The sequence below is a fragment of the Calidris pugnax genome, unplaced genomic scaffold (genome assembly GCF_001431845.1).
Source record: "Calidris pugnax isolate Ruff unplaced genomic scaffold, ASM143184v1 scaffold24, whole genome shotgun sequence".
Lineage (NCBI taxonomy): Eukaryota > Metazoa > Chordata > Aves > Charadriiformes > Scolopacidae > Calidris > Calidris pugnax.
This window is the reverse complement of record NW_015090922.1, coordinates 34,929,928-34,951,841: the sequence shown is the minus strand read 5'-3', so window position 1 is coordinate 34,951,841 and position 21,914 is coordinate 34,929,928. Positions and strand designations below refer to the sequence as shown.

General features: G+C 36.1%; 1 protein-coding gene across 10 annotated transcripts in view; it reads right to left on the bottom strand.

The window, feature by feature from the left end:
• Positions 1–1,377: 1,377 nt before the first annotated feature.
• The window catches only part of STXBP5 (syntaxin binding protein 5 (tomosyn)), a 107,336-nt gene continuing 86,799 nt past the window's right edge, over positions 1,378–21,914 (bottom strand). For 5 of the 10 annotated variants that reach the window (XM_014950893.1, XM_014950896.1, XM_014950897.1 and 2 more), the window contains 7 exons: positions 19,379–19,429; positions 15,000–15,239; positions 13,181–13,550; positions 10,479–10,644; positions 9,508–9,619; positions 7,672–7,892; positions 1,378–6,975 (listed from right to left, as the gene is read on the bottom strand). In XM_014950893.1, the coding sequence (XP_014806379.1) occupies positions 6,934–6,975; positions 7,672–7,892; positions 9,508–9,619; positions 10,479–10,644; positions 13,181–13,550; positions 15,000–15,239; positions 19,379–19,429 (1,202 nt within the window). In that variant the 3' untranslated portion in view covers positions 1,378–6,933. The remainder of the gene's footprint in view (positions 6,976–7,671; positions 7,893–9,507; positions 9,620–10,478; positions 10,645–13,180; positions 13,551–14,999; positions 15,240–19,378; positions 19,430–21,914) is intronic. The other 5 variants (XM_014950895.1, XM_014950900.1, XM_014950901.1 and 2 more) reach the window with 2 other exon arrangements.

Genomic DNA, 21,914 nt, shown 5'->3' with positions numbered 1-21,914 from the left:
AGGAAAGAATCTGGGTAAGGAAAACTTTGGGAGGGTGGCACAGTTTAATATTAACGGGCATAACATCCTCTGTATGTAGGTCTTAGACGCATTTAATTTACAGTACATTGGCACTGGAAGTGTTGTAACACAATGTGCAAGAGGATCAAGTTTTATGTAGGTCTCATCAAATCCTGGCTTTCACTAAATTGAAGCCCTTCACTTTGTGACCTCAGTCAGAGAATCCCCTCCTCTTGTCAGCCCCTGGTGCTACGTGCAGCCATGCAGTCCCCCCAGGGAGAGAGCTGTTCTTGCCACGCTACTGGTGATGGCAGAGATTACCAGAGCTAGCGAGCAGCTGGAAGCAGGATGACATCCCTGAATACCTTCAATTTAATTGGACTGAATTCAAGTTAAAAACAATCTTTTATAAATAGGATAATTTGAATAACTCCATGTGCCACAGAGCAGCATGTGATACATAGCCACCACGTACTAGAACAAAACCAGGAAGGCAGGAGAGTTCTGGAACCAGCTGACTTTTCCCACAGATGAAACTGCACCTTCACTGTATCAATCACACACTAAAATAACCAGCACTGAAGTATTTTACTATTTGAGCTGATGAGATTCCAAACACTTCACTGAGGTACACCAATTTCGCTTCTCAGAATTACCACTCCAGCCTCTTTCCAAGGTCTGTATTTTTGCATCATTCAGCAGAATTACCACTCCAGCCTCTTTCCAAGGTATTTTTGCATCATTCAAAGCACGTTTACAAAGGTGTGGTGTTTTGGTTTTTTTCCCCTCCAAGCACGTTTACAAAGGTGTGGTGTTTTGGTTCCCCCGCCCCCCCCCCCACAACAGCCTTAGACAGAAAATGTAATTAGCTGCAAGCTAGAAATTGGTCTGTGGCAGAGCTGAGCCACAACCAAAGAAAATACATTTGATGTGCTGTAAATATGACAAAGGAAAGAAAAAATCACCTTGTCTTCTCCCCATGCACCTTGGATTCTTACATCAATGAACATCGTCAAAACACAGCTACAGAAAATATTCCTCTTTACTGTGTCTTTGTAATACGAGTGACCTTGACTTTTCTGAGAGCTGAAAAGGATAACAGGACCTCACATTGGCACCATCAAGATGTGCACCTCAGAATGCTTTTAGACCTGCTCAGGAACATCACCAGACAAACCATTTCACCTTTTGTGCTCCTTCGGGGCACCTCACCCTGGGCCTGGCTGCTGCTGCCATAGCACTCCCCTTGTTATAAAGCACGTCTCACAAAACCTTAAACAAAAGAAAACAAAACAGCCCCATTTGGCAAAGAGTCACCACATGCTCCAGCCAGCAAGAAAAGGACTGCTTAGGAAGAAAAGGAGTAAGCTCCACTCATTTCAGGAGAGATTTGAATAGTTTATTTTGCCCAATCAGAGCCCTTCAGCATAATGACACATTCATATACACATATATGAACATTTTTTCTGAAACATTAATGTATAATACATTTTCAATTTAAAATACCAGCTGCACAGGTATTTTTATTTACAAAAATATTCCATACTTAATTTAACTTTGTTATGATGACATAGTTCAGTTCAAGTACATGTAAGTAAAATAACTCTATGCAATCTAACATAGTTGTGTTTGTAACAGTACAGTTTGCAGTTCATATGAAACTATATTTGTAGACAGATGGATTTGCAACCCTACCTAAAAATGCATATTCCAGTAATCACCCTCAGAAGAGCTAGTGGGGCTCAGCAAGACTTAACTGAAGAAGAAGTTGCAATGAACAAAAAGAAAAAAGAAAACACACATGTACACACTAAGATATACGTAAACGAGAACTGCTACACATCAAGCATGCTCACCCACAAGTGGGCAATGTTAGAAAAATTTACTGATGTTTTTTTATTTTCCCCCATGGTGCTGGTACAATGAAACAGTAGCATAACTAGAAAGCAGCATGTTTTCCTAGTTCTAACCACTACAGATAGCAGAGCTCAGGTCTAAAATAACACAGTACTGCTTATTTACAATTCCGTTTTAAAAGGGAATATTTAAAACATGTTCCCACCCCTCTCCCTTTGCATCACCTGTTACTGAATGGTAGTGGTAATCCACATACAACTCCTTACATGTTTTCAACTGAAACAGTTTAACTTCTAGTTATTAGTTGCCTGGTAATATGTAACTGAGGTACTAACAGAAACAAATACAAGTGTCAAAGGAACCTACAGCTGTATGGCTTAAACATTTCTAGGCGCTTTACACGGAAAAACTAAAAGGAATACTGATTGACACCTTTCTTTCATTTGATTGTTCTATGTTTGTCTCATTTTCTATTTTTTCTTTTTTTTTTTAAATGAATGCCCCCATCTTTAAGCCTAAACTTTATAAAGTGTAAAAGAACCCCAAACCACAGTACACTCCTCTAGCTCGACACAGTAATGAAGTAGATGATATCCAGCACATCTCTGTAACATGCATAAGGAGGAGAAATTGGCCCAGCTTAACTTACTTTTTCAATGAAAACTGAAATAAAATTGGTTTAGCTGATTCGCCTACACTACACATTTTTTTTTCTATTTTACTTCCTCCTCTCAAACATCATTTAGTTTTGTCTACAAAGTATTTGAAGATTTTGTGGTAGTAGCAAAGCTCTCAACATCCACCAGAAAAGATTCATGTAAATTAATACAAGAAATTGGCTAGAATGAAGAAAAGGTTCAACCAACAAGTTACCTTGCAACTTGGAGAGGGGAGGGCCACCAGGCTTTGTGCTCCTTCCTCCCCCACAACCTTCAGCTGCTCTCAATACCCACCTGGGTACATTTAACCATGATGAGAAAGAAGAGGGCACTTCAGCCACAGGCTGTAAGTTTTTCAACATGCATTCAGTATACAAAAAAACCCCTGATTTACATGAGAAGAGATGATGTATAATCAAGATTCATATACATTACTCAAAGAAAATATTTATTGGACAAACCCCACTTCGGTTTTAGGGAATTTCAAGAGTCCAAGGAATAGAGCAGAAAAAAGCCTTTCTTGTGTATACCTAAAAAAAAAAAAAAAAAGAAATCATAGAAAACTAGTCAGCCACAGACTGCAGCTGAGAAAACTTTTACATTAGGTTAGTTTTCTGAATGCACTATCTTCCCTCTCCATACTTAGGGAATTATTTGTTTCAAAAGGGAGGTAAAAATAAGTATGATTATTTTCTGCAAAGCAAAATGGGCTATTTGTTTTCATTGCTTAGTAATTGTATCATCTCGATATGAGATATGAATGTATTCATAAGCTTAAAACAACTTCTTCTATGGATAATATACATACTTTAAGTACTTAGACTTAAAAATTGAACATAAGTCTTTTTAAAATTAAAGGTAGAAGTGTACATATAAAAATTATTTAAAACTAAAAGTATATTCTTAAGCAGTATGTATAAATATAACAGGTTTCATTGTATTATCTAGTAACAAATCTGAAAGTGTTGCAGTAATTTATAAACTCAATGCTGACACAGGATAAGTGCCTTTCGTTAGATTCTATATTGTATATACTTGTATATACATATTTTGCTAAGAAAACACACATTCTAAATGATAGTCACATAATTAGCAAATGTGCCCAAAAGTAATCTGTTCTAAAGTCTTTATTGAATGTGTGTGTTTATATACAAATAATGAACCTGAACTGCACAAATATAGAAACAAAATTAAGGAATAAAATCCATGATTGAATTAAAGTGCAGGAGAAATTCAAGTTTAAAAGTTCAGGTAAGATCAGTGCCATTAATAAAGCAAAAAAAAAAAAAAAGGAAAAGAGAAAAGGAAAACAAAAAGGAAAAAAGGAAATTAACTTGCTTCCAAAAATCCTCCTTTGGATGTAGCTTTCCAATATCACCTGCCATGCAAGTACCACCTCAGGCAAAAATCTTTGCATAAAGACAGACAAGGAACACAGCTATATATTACTATATTTTATAACTGACTTTGCCGAAGAACAAATCACTGGAGATGCCTGTGGTGTAACACTTTCAGACTTATTTGGAATACACGCATATTTACACATATCAACATTCAAAGTTACAATTTGGCAGGACTAAGGTGAAGAAAAGCTTCTTCAATTGACAGTTCCTAATGAGAGAGACTACATATAAACAGATAGGTAGCAGCAGTTTCTTACACTTCCATCAGAAAAATAAGAAAAAGTAATAGCTCTATTGTATTTTATAGTTTTCCAAACACTCTAAAAAAGATTCACACAACTAAAATGCTAGTGAAAAAAAACGGGGTGCTTGCCCCCCAAGAATTTCAATAGACTTTGCTGTAGAAAAGGTGCACCACCAATAGCAGAATAAGATGCAATGATGTGTGTATGATCAACTTCCTTCCACAGAGAAGGAAAAGGGAACATTTTAGACTAAAATTGTACATGGCCCCATTTATTGACCAAGAACCATCTGTGTATTCATCTCATGAGCAATCATTTCATTAGTTTTCAAATCTCGAAGCATGCTCTGAATATATGCAACAGAAAAAAGATAATTCTATAATACCAAATAAGCCACTACTCTTCTTGTACTGGCAGATGGTCTCTCATTGCCTCTTATTTTTTTTTTTAAACTTGCTGGTGGTTATCAAATGTTTCTTGATGGGAAAGGTAAGTACGCTTTAAAGTCATTCATCTTCCATTGAACTGATACCACGATTTGCTGAAGAGTACTTTTGTCATCTTCTCTAACAGAGCCTGACCAGACTAATTTTCCAGGATTCTGTTGCTCTGAAATGTAGTTCCACTTCACCACTTGAAATAATAATCAGTCATCTCAATTTACGAATGTAAGATAAGGAAGGGGACAAGTGTCAGATAGGGTATTTGATTTTTGGAAATGATATGGATTTCTTCTATCCAGATTTTAAACAAAATGGTGTTAAATATGCATTAATTAGACACTAAAAAAGAATTTAATTAACATACAGAGGCAAAAACTGCGTGGCAAGCTGAGTTAAGTAACTGGAGCTATCACTGCCTCTGTAGGTATGGGACAGAGCCACCAAGAAATCATGATGCTGCTTGTTCAATCTGTCATGTTCTCACTTGTCAAGTTCTTTGGAAGAGAACTTTGTTCTTTGGCCTGCCCTTATATTGGCAACAGAATTCACTTTTTAAATTCGATGTTACTATACACGAAATCAGAAAAAACATCAATTTGTGCTACAAAGCCCAAACATATTTGCCCTTCACTTGAAAAATGAGTTAAGAACCACTAGGAACTTTAATATTTTGTATCCTTTAAGTGTTTTGTAAGGTTGCCTTATCTACGCAACATCTCTGCAACATCACTTTACAATACAAATATAACCAAGGTTTTGCTTTGGGAACATTTGGAAAGTGTATCAAAAAAAAAAAAAATCACACAGGATGAGATACTTGGAGAAGCAAGCTCAAATGATTAATTTCAGACAATGTAGACCTATCAGCTTCTAAGTACTCCCTTTTATAAAAGAAAACCAATCAGTTACTACTCCTGCTTTGAGGAAAAAAAGTCAAAACTAATCTTTGAAATGCCAACATTTATTTTAAGGAATCCTTTAGTGCGGCAGCCTTTAACAAGTTAGCTCAGCTATTTCATTTATCTCACCCAAACTGAACATTATTTCAGCAATTCCTGAAGCTTTCTTTAGTGACACTTACCACTGCCCACATCGGAAAACAGCAGCTTTAGAGACTAAATCCAAACTGCCTTTAGTGCTGGGTGGGGCTGAGATAGGTACTTCTGAAATAGCTCTACTAGCAGGATTTAGAAATTTGCTAAGATACTGGCAATTATTAAATATTAGATACTTGCCATTATTCATGCATCAGCACCTCCATGGAGTGTAAAACTGTTTGAAAACCTGAGTCCAAGATTATCTGATTTCATAGTAAAGGACTAAAGGGGGCATCTAGAACTTAAGTTTTGAGCAAAACTATCTCAGCTATTTTAATTAATGGCTGTAAAGATACATTCTGTTAAACATTTATAAAAATTCACAGCATGAATGGAACCCACAGCCAATTCTAAGTGTTATAAAAACTGAACCGATAACTATTTTTGGCAAAAAATTATGTGTAACTGAACAGAAGTTGAAGTAGTCTTACCACAATGAAGATGTTACCACATTTCACATTGCACGGCCATAACACAAATGAAAACTCTCAGCATGACACATTCCAGTCATATTATTCACTTGACTTTTTTTAATGCAAAAATTGTGTATTCTCTGGTTTTGCACTTCACAGAATATGATGTGAATACAAGAATACTCGATCAGGGGTCCAAGAAAAGACTATGCACAGGTCAACTATGTATACAATTTTCAACATGAAATCTTCCAAGCTTCCAGCTTTTCCGATGAAAGAAGTGACAGCAAACTTCAACTCTTCTCCAACAATAATGGTAAATACAGGGAGTTGTAGAGAGGATAAGCGTAAGTCAGCTACTGTCCAGCAAGACAAACAACTTTATTCCACCTCTCGGACCCCTGATTTATTGCCTCTCCTCACAGGAGGGTATAACACTGGCAGCAATTACAATAGCACAAGAACTTTTGGCATATGAAATATTAACACAGGATTGACCCTGCATTGCCCCTGCCCATCTCACACTAAGTTTTCCCTTTACCCTCTTTTCCACGTGTTCTAGTAACCTTCTCTGTTCCAACTCTCAGCTAACCAACAGCTAAGAAACACTCAAGTTTGTTTGCGAGTGTTTCTTTTAAATATAAAGCTCCTCAGTTAAAGCCACGACTGAGGTAAATCAGTGTGTGATTTGTGCTAGGAAACAACAGTATCCAATGATGAATACTCCTTTAGATTTCAATGGTCCTGCCAAAATTAATGAAAAAACAAGATTTTTCCATCAGGACAAAATTAAACAGACGTAATAGATGAGCATCGTCAGAATTGGTACCACTTCTTGTCTTTGTACTTCAACATCATCTAAAAAAACAAAAAAACAATTTCTAATTACTGTTTTTGTACATGATAGATACATACCATATGCTTAGAAAGCAGTGGAAAGAAGGACTTTAAGACTTCTCAACTAAACTGCAACAACACTGTTGCCTAACAGTGACAGTTTACAAATTTGAGCAGTGAATTTATGAACAGCGACATGATGAATTTTCTCATGGTAGCATCACTGCCGATAAACTGGCCTCAGATAGAAAAAGACATTTTTTGGAGAATGGGAAGGTTGCACAGGAGCTTAGGGGATGGAAAGAGATCTGCATGGACACAGAAAAGAACAGCCATCCCATGTAGTCACATAGAAAAAAAAGAAAACAGCTTGGCCTCATAGGGTTTGCATACAACAACTGGATCTTTTTCAAGAACCACAGGAATCTCAGAAAACATTACTCTTACCTAATTCAGTACCAAATTTTTTAAGTAATGGGAACTGAGCTACACTTTTGGAAGTCTACATGCCACTCAGGCAGAGGGTGTGCTCCAGACCAACATGCCAGAAGACAAAGCTGTTTGCATTAATACTTAATAATTAGGAGTAATGATTGACTGATTTGCTTTCTCATTAGGTATCTGTAACATGCCTTTGCAGATGTCAGTTACTCACAAAACTTGCATTTATTTGATGGAGAATCAGTTTAATGTTAGCTAAACATGTAACAGACTCACCTCATGAGCATGTTTTGAGAAAGAATCAGCACTGTAAAGCATAGCTGCAGTTTTTTCTTCCAGTTCTCCTAGTTTCTGTCCTCTTTCATCTAGTGCCAACCGGGCTCGTGCTAGTTCACCAACTACACCAGATGCTGCTCCTTTGACACCTTCAATACCCCCAGGCCCTGGAATATGCTGGGCAAGACTCCTTGATGCCTTCCCAGATGCTGATTCTCCAACTGGAGGCATTTGCAAAACAGCAAAGACAGAATAGTAAGGCTTTCTATGATTATTACATAAATACCAATGTAACTAGTTCATAAAGAGGTGTCATTTCTTTGCATACACACCAAACACTTAATCATAGGCATGACTACAAGCAACGTAGTCTATAAATACTACTGTATGTTACTATGTATTTTCAAAATATTTCTGAGTTTGCAGGCAGGTTATAAAATTCTAGACTTTTCATGGCTCAAGTGTGAAATTAAAACTCTTTCACCAGTGCTGGCATTGTGGTCATCACGAGCATTGTGCTGGTGAAGTGGCTTTTAACAACATAGCTTACTTCACAGGGGAGGTATTGGGAGTTCAACAGACAGAGCAAGAGAATTTAATTTTGAAAATACAAGTTGTGGTCAATTCTGGAAGTGCTTTGCTGGTGTAGCCAGCCAGCATGACTCCACCGGAAGTTTCCTTTGATGGAAGTTCAGTTTTAGATGCAGACACCTGAAGATTATGTGTCTGTGCTCTCATTATTGTAAAAATCTTGTCAAAAAAGCCATGTAATGTAAATCATGAAAAGGCAGTACAGCTGTAAGAACAAATCACCTGAAGTAAACACTCGTGACTGGTCAGCTGAACAGCTCTCTAGACTCCAGTGACAGCACCAACTACATCTCCTGTGCTCATAATTGGACATCAGCCACCTAGTTCAGTCTCGACACTTAAAAGGAGATGCCAATCTTATGCTGAATTGTATACTGTACAAAAATTTGAGTGAAGGCAAAAACATTTTTGGGTGCCAAAGTCAAATCAAATAATCTTTACCTTTTTTATAAACAATGAAATTATTATTTAATTTTTTTTTTTTCACATCCAGGAAAAGTAATATTAACTTATTTAAACAAGTTTTACTGCAGTACTTCAAAATGTTCTGATTTGATTTTATGATTCTAGGAAGAAAGATTTAGATTTCAACTAACACTATAAACATCTTTCTGTGAATTCCTAAGAATAAAAAAGAAATCATTTCACTTATTGGAGACTCTGCTTTGACCGTCACGTTAAATATGAATTAATCATAAAAAAAAATATGAGGAAATGATAAAGCAATAAGAACTTTGACAAATATAAGTTTTACTGTCCTATGAGCAGAGGACTGTATTGAACCATCATAAAGTTCTGTTCTTGCTCTCATTCCTAAGGCATCTCTGCACAACTCAAATGAGAAAAAAGAATATCACAAATGAACTGAAATAGAATGGAGTTTTAATTTTGTCACTGTCCAGAATAGTGTTCTTCAGAACCAGTCCCTTTCAGCCTAACAGCACTTTGAAAATCATTGTCAGTACTTCATAAAGATGAATAAAAACAAGGTCAGCTGTTCCATTTCTTGCTTTATAATTTATTCCTGAATAGATGAGAAAGGAGTCTGTAAGAAAACAGTACCAAGCCTTTCTGATCTTGTTGGTGAGGTGTACAACACAAAAAAGCTATGAAAAAGCATGTAATTTCCTTTACTTTCCTCTTTGCAAATGTAATGTTCTATTAACACAAGTAACACATTTCTCACGGATCATTGGTTTCCCTGGGTAGAAAAATCAGAGAAATAACAAACACAAAAAAACTTACAGAGTTCTTCTCTGTCAAGTGACTGTGCTCCACCTCCAAACAGGCCTTTAAAGAACCCCCTGTTCGGTGCTTCTGGTGTTTCTACAGGAGTGAAGAGCTCACCCAACATTTCCTTTGCAATGAAGAACAGACACATATAAGACATACATTATTTCACACACAAATTAATGGAATATTCTTTCACTTCAAGGATATATTTCATGGATTTGGATTACAAAATAAATATGCTTTAATAGGCATCTATCTTCGAAGGCAACTTAGGAAATAAAAACTAAAAGCTTATTAAGAAATCCGAGAGTTGCAAGCTTGTAGCTCATGAAATTTAGTAGCAAAGAAATGGGTTCAAGTAAAGGTGTATTTGCCCCTCAACAACCTGGGCAACACTCCTGATTTTGTTCTGTTAAAACTTTATCTCCGAATGCTCATATTCATGCGTGGTACAAAAGTAGAGCTTACAGGCTGCATCTCTGCTATTTCAGTATTCTGTACAACTTCCAAGCTGAAGCACAGCTGAGAACCTTTTCAAGCTGTTAATATCCCTGAAGCCTAATAACTTCCTTCAAGTATCCTGAGTTAGCATTCCCTTGTGTCAGCAGGCACCGCACCAGCATCAACAGAACAATGGAATTTTATTAACTGCACATGTTAAACAAGGAAGTTTCCTATCAATCAAAAAAGAAATCAAGTATGAAACTCTTTCAAATGCAAGAGGATGGATGAATCAGTAAAATTTAAGACAAGAAGTGATCCACCCTGAATCAGACTCTACAGTGAGAAAAATCAAAGCACAAAAGCCAAAGTGCTAAGCTTTATGACAAAATTACTGTAAGCTTTGTGAATCTCTTTGAGAACCTCAGAATCTAAGAAACAGTTTTGATGACAAAATTACTGTAAGCTTTGTGAATCTAGAACCGAGAACCTCAGAATCTAAGAAACACTTTTGGTGTTGTTTTTTTTTTTTAATTTATTACCTGAAGATTTTCACATGTTTCTTGGCTGTAGGTGAGCCTCTGTATCTCAGTCGGTGAGACAAGATAGAGTGCTTGTCCATTATTGGTGAAGCAGAATGTTCTGGCTATCCGCATATTGGTGAGTGGCAGGTAATATACATCCAACAATGGCCTTAAACTTGGCAAACTTAAGAAAAAAAAATAAAAAAAAACACCACTAAGTATAGCAGGATTGTCTATTATTGATCAAATGGCTTATTTCTAAACTGCAATATATTATTTTTCTCTTCACCATCTGTGCAAGTACCAGATAAAGAGGGTATCAATTTAATGCAATTACAAAATCAAAACAGACACATTGAAAAGTATCATTTAAATGATACTCTGAGCATGTAAATCACAGACTGACTTAAAGCATTATTCAGTAATTACTAAAGAAGTATTTTGATAAGCAGCTACCAAAAGTTTACAATTAAACACCCAACCTCTTCTCTCAGGTAAAGAATTTCTCCTTGACTAAAAATGCAAGACTAAAAGATCTTTCCTCAAGACCACCTGGAAATACACACGTGCTTTCTAAGGAAAACAGAATTCAGTAGCCTCAAAGAACAGTCTTATGAATTATGTCCACCTTCTCTGTCTGATTGCATATTTAAGAGGAAGTCCTCTTACAGCAAAGTTTGCTTACCTTGTATTTTCTGATTCTGCACATGTATCTGCAGTACCTACTGCATCAAGCTACTGAAGAACAGATGCACTCAGGCTGTAACAACGCTCTTGCTACCAAACATTCCTCTCCCTCAAAGTAATAATAAATGCAAGAAATGACTGAACACCTGATGTCGTGATAGAGAACCCAAAACACCCAGTCTCAAAAACATCCCCTGTGAAATTTTTGTAAAAATATAATTTACACAAGATGTTAACTGCAAATCTACTGACAATACATTAAGTAGCTTCTGCTGCAGCTATCATCTACGTAAGTTATTTCTAGAAGCTAAAAAAAGCAGTAAAAGGGCAAAGTAAAGCCGAAAGCAACGAAACAGAAAGATGTAGTAATTGCAACAGTAAGTGTTGGCTTTTTAGTGTTTTTGTTTTGTTTTTTTCCCCTGGTATGATACCAAAATTTCAAAAAATTAAGTTTGCATTTTACAGATTGTGACTTGTATCTTAGCAGATTTAATCTACAACAAACAAAAGGAAGGAGAACAGGTAACATGACTGTGGAGGCAAGTTCTACAGCTAAGAAATAAAAAGCAATATTATCTTGTAAGCACATCACCCAGAAATGACACTTTTGCCATGCATGTATCTAAAATAAGAATATTCATAAGAGTGAGTTAGTAACAGGGAAGTGCTTTGCTTCAGACCGATGGAAGCATAAAACATCCTTGGAGCTTCAACACAAAACACAAAAACATTAGCTCAGATAGGATAAGCATGACATCCATGACAGCATTTTCAAATTTAACAGAATTGTAAGTCCTATCTAAATTTATATCAGTAGATAAGTATTGGGCATCTTGGGTATGATAAAATGCTCTCACTTTACAAAACCAGCACATTAAATCCACTTCCCAGCAGCAATGCATGCTTATGGAGTTAATACTCGGGAGTTCAACTTCCCTACACAATGTAACAATTAAATATTTATAATTTAGCACCTACCTCTATGCAAAGTTCTTTAGAAAACAAAATGAATCCTGTGGAAAACAGGATTTGTTTGAATATATGGTATCTGAACATTAAGTTCAATTTTCACTAGGGATAAAAAGCACGTTTGCCCTGCAAGGTGAGCAGCATTTTCTAGACATGTTTAGAAAATACATTGGGATATAGATCAATAGAGTTAATAGATTTACCAATCAAAACATTTTTAATTGTAGCATGCATCAGATCAGCTTTAGGTTTATTCCTAAGAGCTTCCTGAAGAAGCATCTTTTTTTACAGTATTTCCCAAGCTGAGAGCTTGTTTTCACAACCTTAAAAACGACCTTTTAGGAGTTTTATTGGCATAATTGTATAATGCCATGTTCCATATTCATCTTAACATTAGCGAGGACTAAAATGTAGGTGCAAGTGTATAGATATATACACATTGCTATTCAGAATAATAGCATTTGGAAATATTAAAGAAAAAGGACATGTTAAAGTTACATAAGTGACATTTAAGTACAATCAAACATTACCTTTATACATATTTAAAATCGTAACTGAAGTGATCTAAAGTATGAGGTTTATTTCTATAAAACAAATGCTATTAATTAATCTTGTCCTTATAGCCTGAGTTTAAGGCCTTTAAGACACAATCAAGCTCTCTAACAATAAAATAAGCTAGAGGCATGAGTGTGATGCAAATAGCTGCACAAAAATAGGCAGAGTGTGGTCAGGTACCAAGTGAAGGTATGACTCACGGCAATTTTCTCCATCAGAGAATAAATTCACATTTGAGAATCTTCATCCACTCAAGGACCTACATCACACATTTGGAACTATTTGTTGAATCAGGGTAGCTTGAGCTAAACTTGTAAACTTTTTCATGTGTTGAAGGCATAACTAATAGGTATGAATAATCAAAATTATCCAGGCCCATGTGTTAGAAGTTCATCAACACTAAGTGAATGCAGATTTTAATTCATATTCTTATGGAAAAGGAAACTTCTTATCTAGTAGAAGACTATTTGTTCTTTTTTATATCTAAGTTACTATCAAACAGGTCTTACCTAAAAGTCATAATATGTCCATTGGCACAGAAACATGCAAGGCAGATACTGTTACTCAATGACACTATGTCTCCACGAAGAACAAAAGAAGTCTCTGTTATGTTTTGCTTATAAATACAGTTCTGGGATGGCAGTGAGATAACTTTTGCTTGCTTTTCTGAACATATCACTGCATATTGGTTTTCACTGATTTCCTGAGAGGAAGAGGGGGATACTGAGACAGGTCGTCGCTTCTTCGATTTATCTTTCTCATCTTTATCATCAGGAACATTGTGTTCTCTCCATGGTTCATGTGCTGGTGGGACCAGAGATCCTGTGGTATCCAGAAAAGCCATTCTCAAGATTGCCCCTTTTAGCCTCAGGATAGTTCCTAGGATAAAGAAGTTGAGCACATTTCTAAGACAGCTCTTCTCAATTGTCTTTCAAGCTACAAAATATACCTTTAAGAAGCTAACAAAACAAAAGGAAAACAAAAACCTAGGCAAGCTCTGTAGCAGAACAGACATACCAAAACCTTTGGATGTTTATCTAAAACCCAATGAAGCAGTGCAAAAGCACATACATATTCAAGAAAATGTTAAACCCGTTTTCAAGGGTTAAGTGTATGCATACTCCTCCATTAACTTCAAAGGAAACGTATACATTTATTAAGAAAGCCAAGCTGTAATGCACATTTGTATTCAAGCTCAGCATCACAAATACAATTCTCTCCTAAGGAGTAGACACTGTGCTTAATATCAACAATAAATGCTTAGTCAAAGGCAAGTGCTTCCTTTTTCTTCAATACAGACAGGTTCAGACACACACAACATGAGGGTTTTTTTCTGCTGCTGTTCATGCTTGAATCCACTCCTCTCTAGCATAAAATGAAAGAGGGAAGGTTTTCCCTCCCCACTGTTTAAATCACTGTCTCTGCAGGCCAGATCTTAAGCTAATACATTTCTTATTTTACTTTCATTTATTCACATGCAAGTAAAAGCATGAACATTTGCTAAGTACACATACAAAAAAAAAATATCATAGATATGGCAGCATCTTCTGGGGTTCATGCTGCAGATCCAGTGATAAAACAGTGTCCAGCCTGCAGCCTTGCCTTTATGATCAAATGTTACCAAATCCAAATGCTGCGGCCAATACCATACTTGATGAGAACAAATCAAACATGGTCTAGAGGTCACACTATTCCTAATCCCTATTTCAATCAAATAGCACAGTAATTTGTATGTCCTGATACCATCTGTGCGAGCAAAGCGGAACACAGCTAAATGTTCTGCATGAGACAGTGGTAGCAGGGAAGCTAAGTATATGCCTAACAGCACAGTCAGCAAACCATTAATACATAATTACAACAAAAGCAGTTGCTGTGTATCAGAAAAACAAGATACAAGACCTCTCACAGCAATCCAAAGGAATATTTTATCACTAATTTGTATTCCGTTTTTATGATGCAGGAAAACTGAAAGTTTTCAACCTCAAGAGTTAAAAAAAATAAAAATAAATGGAGCATTTGAAGTACTCACATGTTCTGCTATTTCTGTTTAACAATTGCCATGTACTACATTAAAGGCTAGAAAACATGTTTTTCTCAGTAAGTATATATTAGTGGTATTTTTATATTAAATGTGACCATATTTTCAACTTTGCAACTTAAAAACTCTGGTAATAACTAATCTATATTGTTAACCTTAGTAGCTAAACCAATGAAGCTAAACCATTTAACTTTCAATTAGCCCATGACTGAGGAAAAGTTTCTTTTTAGGAAAAGACCACCACCACTACTTTATGAAAGTATTCTTTGGCCCATCTGCTTTGTACGTACCACTAGGAGAAACAATTACTGGCTGAAGAAGTCTTTGCTCTCCTCCTGGGGGTAAGTTCAGTACAATGACAAGCACTGTACCCAGCGTGGTCCCAACCCACAGGCATGGGGAAGGTGATGTATCGGCCTTTCTTGTGAAAGTCTCACAAAAATGAAGAGCTGAAATGGCCTCACGGGACTCTTTATCAATGCTAGTTACACTAGAACTCCGGGATCGACTGAAAGAGTTGTCTTTGACATCTGAAAATAAATCAGTATTAATGAAAAGAATGGCAAAATGCAGGCATTGAGAGAACTCAGATTTTCTTTTTTGTTCTTTAGCGTGAAGTTTATACTATCATTCTACTGATGATTACTCTTTTATTCTGAGTCATATTTTCTTTCAGCCCAGTTTTCAACACTGTATTCTGAACAAAGCACCCAATCTATTTTTGCAGAGGTTGCTGTTCGGTAATTGTCACAAACAATTGTTATGCATATTTCTGTCTTCTTGGGACAGAGAATAACATTACCATCAAACAGGACCCCTCCTTTTAAAAAAAATTATATTTCAGAACTCAGCCAATTAGTTCATTTATCAGATTAAAAAACACTGGCTTCCATGGAACACAGTTTAATAATCTTATGAAGATGCAACTATTTTAGTTTAAAAACTGCAGTGAAATCCAGACAGCGTGATAACACATAACTGTAATGACTCACCATAATATTGTCCCATTTGAGGAAACTGTATGGAGAACATCTAACAGGCTATTTACTCACACACAAACTTTTAGTGAAAGAAACATCAAATGCTACCAGACACCACCTGGCACTGGTACGCAGAGCCAAAGACTTCCATTTTGAATACTGTACTGTAGGGCAGGAAACAGCACTAAAACTTTACAGGATGTCTTGCTCACTGCTTAGTAAATGAGGTTCTTGTAACAGAGAATGAATTCTAATATTAAAAAAGCTCAAACCAGTAAACATGCTGCTCCATTCTAACGGTGTGCTGTTTGTACACGTGGTGATTCTTAACATATCAGCATGTCTGAATTTATCTGTGCATTCACCAATTAGTGCTTTACTTAACTCATCATTCCAAAGCTTCAGCACAAGACAACACTTGCTAGTAAAAGTTTCATGCAATATTTATAATTTTTAAAAACTTAAGTTATTGTTTTGAATCTTTGTGTTGGGTATATATATGTTAGGCATCTTTAAAGCAGGATTAAGAGCTAAAGAACAAAATTTTAACCACATACTTTCTGGAAGTTTCACTATGATAGTTTCATTAAGTTATTGCAAAAACTTTCTACAAAGAACATCTAACATGCATTTGACAAACATACAAACTAGATTTCAACTGACTAAATACAGACATCTACACAACACAAACAGTGCATCCTCTCAGGAGATACTTGTCTCATTCCAACAAGGATAGAAAAATTATTGTCCTGCCAAATTTTAAATTAAGTCAAGTGTAAAACATGGATTAGAGAAAGAAACTAGGTCAACCACTCAGATATCTTGACATCTTAAGTTTACACATTAAAAAAAATAATAAAATCTAGAGTAAAACAACGAAAACTATTATTTGTTCTTATAATTCTTCTAATGACCACAGCCTCTTAAGATGCTTGCTTCTTCAGGCTTGAATATTTGCCAACAATGCTTTTTCAACTCTTACATGGATAAATCAGTCTGAATATAATCATACCTTAATTGCAGCACGCATAAAATTAAATGTGCATTTGTTGAGTTGCATCAGGTTGACTATTTGAGGAGCATATGTACAAATTCCAGAAGCATTAGAATAGACAGAGAAAACCCCATAAAAATTAACTTGCCAGCCAATATGGATTGTGGAGAGCAGACAACTTGTTCAGAAGAGAGGTCTGGCAGTAAAGAGTTTAACTGATTTAATGCATCTTATTTATCCTGAAGTCAAGGAAGAATCTATGGTTTGTAACTGATCGGTTTCAGAGGAAGGAACAACAGTGTGATGACCCACCACACACCACTATGAGAAGGATGGAAAGGGTACAGCTCTTTTGAGCAAGGACCTGGTGGCGATGGTACCTTAATCATCTAGATTACAACACTGAAAAGCAATGGTGTAATGCAGACTAGAGTATGTTCAAGATAACTTCTGTTTTGGAAAGTGAAAGATAAATACAGAAGCACATACTTTAGATTTTGTTTTGGCTGCTTAGGGAGGAAAAGATATCTAAAGACAGAAGAGTAACTTGTAAGAACAAGACTACAAAAGTAGGTTTCAAGAAGCCATGGAAGAGGAAAGAAAATAGAGATAATGAACTTGGGAGAAAGGTATTTCAGCTGCCTCCTAGAGCCAGCAGGTATGGCCACATCCATGACAAAAAAATTACAAGCAAGCTCATAATCTCTGAAGAACACTATGGAAAAGCTATCCCACCAGGAGAACAAATAGAAGTAAAATAAAAAGAAATAATTATAATTGCCTAAGTTACTTACAGACCCAAAGAACTAGAAGAATTTTACAGAGAACAGAATGAGCCATCTAAGTGTAGATATCCACATGTGTGCAAAATCAAGAAACACCACTCAAAGGCTATTACAATTCAGAAAGTACAAACTATTTTACAAGTATAGTGGAAGTAAGATCACAAGAAAACTCCATTATTTCAGTAGGAAGAACAGCAAATATTAAATGAACTAGAAAATGCTGAAAGAATTTCAGCATTCTCTTTTTTCCAGTCTTTATTTAAAAAAGGGCATTTCTAAGTAATTATTGCTATCAAAGAACTGGGAGTAAAAAAACATCAGAATTGGAATGAACTGTGTAATATTCAAGTATGAATGTATTCCAGTTTGTACAGTATGGTAAAATTCACACTAAACCAAAGTCATCCCTAAACCATTAGAAAACATAGTAAAGAAGAACAGACACAGATTTAAAAGACAAATCAAATTTTTATGCTCTTTCTTGCCAACGAGGCCACAGTTAAATCCTTCTAGTTCTGGGCATGAGAGTTTTATAGAGATCAGGAAGAATCCCAAGAGGAGATTAAGAGAAACCATCCTAGATTTAGACAACATAACCTAAGAAAAGAGAAGGAACTTAATTTCGTAAAAAGGTTATCTGCAAAAACGGAGGTTAGAGATACAATGACAGCTTTCAACAGCATAAAACACGGCTAATAGAGATAAGGAGCCCTTGTTATCCCTGTTCATTGTGGAAAGCATGAGAAAAAGTTAACGTGGAAGGAGGGAAGATTGATTAAATTACAGAAAATTTGTCTGACTATAAGATGTTGGAACTTTCTGTCTGGGATTTTTCTAAAAACTTATTTATTGGAGGCTCATGAACAGATGAGAGGTTAAATTGTCAGACATCTGGATCCTTGCCATAGCAATGGATTAAAGGATCTCTGAGGGTTCTTTCCAACTTCACATTTCTTTGAGTGGAGCAAGCTGTAATTGTAAGTCAGGGTGGTCCTGCTCAGTTTCAGGACATCCCAGTGCCATGGACTCTTTCCTTGCTGATAGCAGTTGTCAAACACATAGTTCTGCAGCTGCCAGTCTGATTCTGGCCTGTCTTCTGCTGGGGCTGTTGTAGCAATTCTGCTGCAAGAGGGGAGCGAGCTGTGGCAGGCAGAAGACAGCTTCCACATTCAGGCTACGTCTACTGCTGTAGGTCTACAGCTGTCTTCCATCATCTTTAAAGAACAAGGCAGGGGAGCTGGAACTCATCTACAAGCTGGCAGTCAACTTTTGATGACAGAGTACTAAAATTAATAAATCTACTCATTTGTATGCTGTTTTAGTTATGCAATATAGTGACCTTTAGTACTACAGACTTCACATATGAACTGCTTCTGACATGAAAAGGTACTGTGCTTTTTCAAGAACAATGAAATTCTCAGACTGGTCATCCATCCAAACAGCTATATATAATTTTCATTTAGAGAGAGTGGTCACAAGACAATTAACATTTGTAAAACTATGTCCAATTATATGTTGAGTGGACCTCAACATCTGCTGTTATTCTTAAGATATTTCATTTTTCAATTTAAAATGTGGTCCTAATGCTCCTAAATAGGCAGCAGTTTTCCTTACATTATCTCCTTATTCATGCTTTTGCTATCACAGCACTACTGATACAGTGAGTGGCAGATGCTTAAAAATTTTGATGAAAGTGCGTAAGCCACGTACAAGATTTGCAGGCTTACCTGCAAATGACAGCAATAACGTTTTGTGCCTGAGATTCCCCAGAAAGAGCGGAATTCAAATTTTAGTTTTACACTTCAGATAAATGCAAGGAAGTCACAACAGTTTATATAACGTAGGACTCTAACATGCATTGCGTTCCGTAAAACAGTTTTAGAAAAATAAAACCAACTATGTAAACTTACCTAAATCAGGCTTTAACTCAGTTGGCAAACTTAGCTTCCTGGACATCTTTGCTGAAAAGTGAAGTATATCTTTTTTTTAAAAAGAATAGACATGATTCTGCTGGCCTTTATTTGCCTCTTTCCCAATATTTAATATATAATTGCTTTTTACATTAATTGCAGTATTTAACAGGATTTCTACTAAAGCAAAGTCCCACTTCCACAAGGGAAAGGTGCAGAGTAAAACATGGAAGATAACAAAATCCCCAAATACAGTATTTTATTACTTTTGCCAAGCCTCATTTCTCCTCTGGCAGAACTTGATGGGTTGGATGAATTTTGCTTTGGCTCAACTTCAAGTTTTATCTCCTCAGGTGAGAGAACAGAACACAGACTCTTGGCTACTGCAAGAATGTGCACTAAGGTTTACACGAAGTTCACATCACATCCCCTCTTCTTCTGCCCTACTTTCTGATCAAACCTGAGGTACTTAAAGATGAACTTTCAATTATGCTAAAACACTAATGCATACATGTAAAAAAACTAGTAATCTGAGATGCAGTCCATAACTTTAGAAGAATGAAGACATTACATAGAATAATTATAAAAGCAGAAGCATACAAATGCTTGGAACACTGTCAAACAAAAGATAGTATAATTTTGATAATATTGCCACAATAAGAAATAGCACTTTAACTCATTCCTGACCTGGAAAAATCTCTTAACAGGAACAGAAATCTTGCAGTCCATTTAAATTGTGGTACTAACAAATGCTGCTATAATAAAAGTCACTAGCAAACTAGTAGCCATACAACCCTCTTCCACCTTTCTTTCAGCAATTACTGGAGAAGTAGTAATTTTGATGTAGTTTAACAATTAGACAAGAGCTAGACTCTGAATTTAATTCCCAGACACATGATTGAATTTTGATATATCGTTTAATTCTTCACTATCTTATAAGGGTAATACTTCTCTACCTAAAGTAGATGTTGAGAATAGCCTCGTAATTCTAGAGTAGCCTGTAATGGATTTCAGTCCTAAAGCAGCCTGAATCTTGCTGCTTCTCAGCTAAAAATGGAGTTAACTCATTCAAATTACCGTTTTAACAGAGATCATCCCATTATCTACATATCCTGAAGAACGGCATGTGATTTAAAGTTACTTCCACTCTTTCAAAAAGTGAAATACTTCATTGTATCATTAATCATGCTCATCAATATTGCAAATGCTAGTTATCTGAATACTTGAACAGTTTTATTCCTGTCATACATTATAAAAATTTGAGAATAGGACTCCAGAAATAATCTTCTAATTTCCTTCATGTGTCAATGGTACAAAGTATGTCCTATTTAAATTGAACTTAAATTACTTAGTGTCAGACTGATACGCTAGTCCCTTTGACTCATTTTAGTGCAGGCTGAAACTGAAACAGGCAGTCCCACTACCCTCATCCTTGCACTGGCATCTGCCTAGCTTCATGGTGAGGCCAGAAGTCAGTGAAATGAAGTTCTGCCAAGGGACATTTCCAAGATCAACTCCTGTTTCAGATCAGAGCACAGCTATACACACAGAAACCATGGTACAAAACAGCAGTAGCAACCAGGAACCCGTCTTTCTGCTCTCAGCTTGAGCTTACATCAGCTTGAAAAGAGATCATGAAAGAGATTTCGAACTGTGAATTACAAGATGAGTGTTCCTCATAAGATTTGTTTTCTGTGTTAGACATGTAAATCATAAGAGCTGAAATACTGACCAAGAGCTGAACTATGCACACAGAAAAGAATGTGTTGGTTTTGGTTTTTCACAGCTTTTACCACATGTGAATACCAGCAAGGCTTAGTTTAGTTAGTCACTTTGAAGACCAGAGCCATCAATTTTGGTTTTTCAAACAGAAATGTTTGATGCACAGTTTTAACAACTTAGAGAAAAAAAAAAAGATACTAGGAAACCAGTAATACTGCAGTTTATAACAAGTACAGGCATGTGTGTTGGATTCTAGTAATCAATCCACAGTTTTAGCTTTTGGCTCCTTAGTGAAAGGCCAGCTGTGTGAACTATGCTGATAAGGTAAAACAAATTTGTCAGACATCATTTTCTATAAAGACAGAACTATGTCTCATTAACAGGACAAGAGGACACAAATTGTTGAAAAGGATGTCATTGCTAGAAATCGGGAATGAATGTGCTATCCAAAATAATAACTTTCAAAACTTGCATTAATGTGTCAAAAACCTCAACAATTCAAATGTAAATAGGAAATAAGAACCTATTTAAATAGCAGCAGTGCCATCTTGTGTTCAGATGAAAAAGTGCCTAAAGACACAGTAAGAAAATAGGAATATTTTGCCAGCTAAGCCTTTTTTAACTAACATTACTTAGTATAAAAAAATCCCGCTTGTATTCATATCTGGCTTATGGTTTGCAATAGTTTTGGAAAATTCTGTTTTTCTATGTCTCAGATGAAAGCCAGCAACATGCTATACAACTACTACAACACAAAAGATACACATCAGAGAAATGGAAAAGACAGGATGGAGATCTACAGAGACAGCACTCT